Raw genomic sequence first — 3,002 nt, 5'->3', positions numbered from 1 at the left:
TGATGTAATAGAAATATAAAAGATTCTTTAACAGATATTGATATATAATAATAATACATATTTTAACATACTAAAACTATCAATATTCTAATAATTTTTACAAACCTTAAAATTTGGATTTTCTATGGAATAAATTTCGTTTTGCAATTCTTCAACTTTATTCACGAGTTTACTTCTTGAATTTTCTATCTCTTCCTCTACTCTAATTTTAATGTCTTCAGATAACATACTAAAATCTATGCGAGAAAGAATTTCTATATCATGCAGTTCTTCAGTGTTTGTACTTGTATAATATGTACTAGATGTTTGTACATCTTCATGAATATTTATGACATCATTAGTTAGTAGTGGAATAATAATATTTTCCATCTGTTAATATAACATAACAATAATTAATAAAAGTATGCTGCAAACATAAAGAAATATAATATTTTAATATCAAAGATGATAATGACTAGTAATATAATTTTTATAAAAGAATTTTATTTGCAAACACTTTTGTAAATTAAATCGTATCTATGTTCATTGTTTTATCCCTTGCAAACAATATAATTTTCTTCTTCTGGAACCTATTTTAAAATGAAAAGAAAATAGAAATAATGTTCTAACAAGTAGTTTTTTAACTCAAAAATGACTTACAATTACTAATTTATTCAAATATCTAAAAAGCTATGGTTACTAAAAATGTAAAAAATAAAAAAAAAATTTATGAACGTTCGGATTTTGTTAATTTATTCTGCATTTTCCGTTTCTTTTTACATAAGGAATCACTTCCTTTCTGCTTATATTATTATTTCAGCCGCACTTTGTATTTGTTATGTACAAAATGTTTACCTTCATACTTCTCAGGATATCACAACATTTTGTTTTCTTCTTTTCAATTCTTGCTGTAATTATTACGAATTCTTTTTGAGCATTTATTATTGATTTTGCGATAACACCAATTTTACATCTACATTCATTGATATCTTCTGTTTGTTTAGTCACGTTAATTTTGGCTTCATTATACACAGTCTTTAAATTGTTCAACTTGTTTAACACATACTCAGTATCATTTTTATACAAAACTTCTTTTTGACGTACTTTTTCTAATTCATCCTTAGCTGTTTTTATATTTTTTTCCATCTTAAAAACTGAACCTATAAAAAGAATACAAATTTCGTTTATATTAAATGTATTTTTCTCAAATTTAAATAAAGAATGGAACGATTTAAGAACGTGATGCTTATCGGAATGAATAAAAAATGTCCAATCAAAATAAATCTGAAAATTAATCACGAAAGGAATAGAAGTAGATTATTTTATTTGCCAAAATTAATTTTATACAAACTACGATATAAATTGGGTGTCCTGCAAAATGTAAGTAGTTATATGTATATGTATTATGTATTTATTTTTTTTATACTCTTTGTATAATACAGTAATAAACTGTATGTTCACATATCATATTAATAAGTAATAAATGTTAGTATAAACTAAAAATATTTACTTTCTGTATCTCGACTCATTTCGAAATCCAATAAATTTTTAATACGAGAATATTGCTCTTCTAACTCTAGAGTTTTGATTGTTTGTTCCTGATGTAATCTGTCGAAAAGTATACCATTACTAAACGTGGAATACGAAAAAATACACTAATTTTAAAGTGTTCACATGTAAAAATCAAAACACCTTAGGTTTCCTTGTTCATACTGACGTATATCTTTTATACCAATTTTTTTACAAAACTTTTTAAAAACATTTTGTTGAATATTTATAATAGATTCTTCTACGCTTCGAATATCTTGATTTTTCTCTTCCATAATTTCATTAATTGCTGTTACATTATTCTAAAGAATATATGGTAAAGAGAAATATAAATTATTTTCATAAATAACATATTTGAATTACTGATAGATCACGATTTTACTGTGATAATTTTGTTTTTAGTTATATTAAATCGTATAAAGTGAAAAAATTCTTTTAAAAAATATTAGAAACAAGAGGACAAATATTTACCTGTACTAATGTTAATTCCTTTTGAATAATTTGTATTTCATTGTGGAGAGTAACTATTTTGCTTTTCTAAAATAATGAAAATATTATTATAAAAAATATGTTAGCGAAATATATATCTCTTTTGTTAAGAAGAAATAATAATGAACACTTGCAGAATCGCTTAGATCAAGCCTACAATAATTTAATCTGTTTGTGAGAGCATGGATTTGTATATCCAATGTATTTATTTCAGATTCAGTTTGAGAAATTGTAAGCTTTTCGTTTAATTTTTCCCTTAGCGTTATCTGTAAACGAATATCAAGTAAGATTTAATATAAAAAATCCATATGGATAGTGAAGAATATAAATACAATAAAAAAAACCTTTCTCGACTTTAAGTCGATTAAATTTTGATTGTCCCATATTTTAGCTTTCTGTAATAATTCAGCTTGTCCTCCAGAAATTATACCATCCTTTCTGTAATAAGTTCCGTCTAACGCAATGCACTAAAACATTATAAATATTATCGATATTACAAGATGACACTAAGTGAATAACAATCAGCAGCAAATTCTAATAAAGCAATTCAAAAATGAATTGTATCATCCGCTTTACACCTAGAAATGCATATTTTATCTTGTGTTCTACTGGTATTATTTAAAAAGAGCTTGTTTGGTTTAACATATTTATTCTTACATTATATCTGTAATGGGGATCGAGCTCGTATGCAAAAATTCTTGCATCTTCCGCAGTTTCACAAATAAGAGTATCTTTGCACACAAATACAATGGCATTATGAATTTCTGTAGGTGCAAATTGAAGTACATCGTATAAAAGTTTTACATCTTGTAATTTTGTAATTCCGCTAAAATGGTAAGTGATGAATACCTACATTATTTATCGATAAAAATTTAACTATACATATATTCATTATTGACTTTTATCGAAACAAAAATTATTATTATTATACATTTTATACATCTATTTATATTCTGATCATTTATTTTAATTTTTAATTGCAATAA

General features: G+C 24.4%; 1 protein-coding gene across 1 annotated transcript in view; it reads right to left on the bottom strand.

The window, feature by feature from the left end:
- The window catches only part of LOC108578124 (structural maintenance of chromosomes protein 1A-like), a 14,667-nt gene that overhangs the window by 6,403 nt on the left and 5,262 nt on the right, over positions 1-3,002 (bottom strand). Inside the window, exons 9-16 of the mRNA XM_017941389.1 lie at positions 2,674-2,842; positions 2,361-2,483; positions 2,145-2,282; positions 1,999-2,064; positions 1,740-1,829; positions 1,490-1,634; positions 835-1,139; positions 166-369 (exon numbers count right to left, since the gene is read on the bottom strand). Of these exons, the coding sequence (XP_017796878.1) occupies positions 166-369; positions 835-1,139; positions 1,490-1,634; positions 1,740-1,829; positions 1,999-2,064; positions 2,145-2,282; positions 2,361-2,483; positions 2,674-2,842 (1,240 nt within the window). The remainder of the gene's footprint in view (positions 1-165; positions 370-834; positions 1,140-1,489; positions 1,635-1,739; positions 1,830-1,998; positions 2,065-2,144; positions 2,283-2,360; positions 2,484-2,673; positions 2,843-3,002) is intronic.

Source organism: Habropoda laboriosa, unplaced genomic scaffold, assembly GCF_001263275.1.
Source record: "Habropoda laboriosa isolate 0110345459 unplaced genomic scaffold, ASM126327v1 scaffold1329, whole genome shotgun sequence".
Lineage (NCBI taxonomy): Eukaryota > Metazoa > Arthropoda > Insecta > Hymenoptera > Apidae > Habropoda > Habropoda laboriosa.
This window is presented reverse-complemented; position numbering and strand designations above follow the sequence as displayed.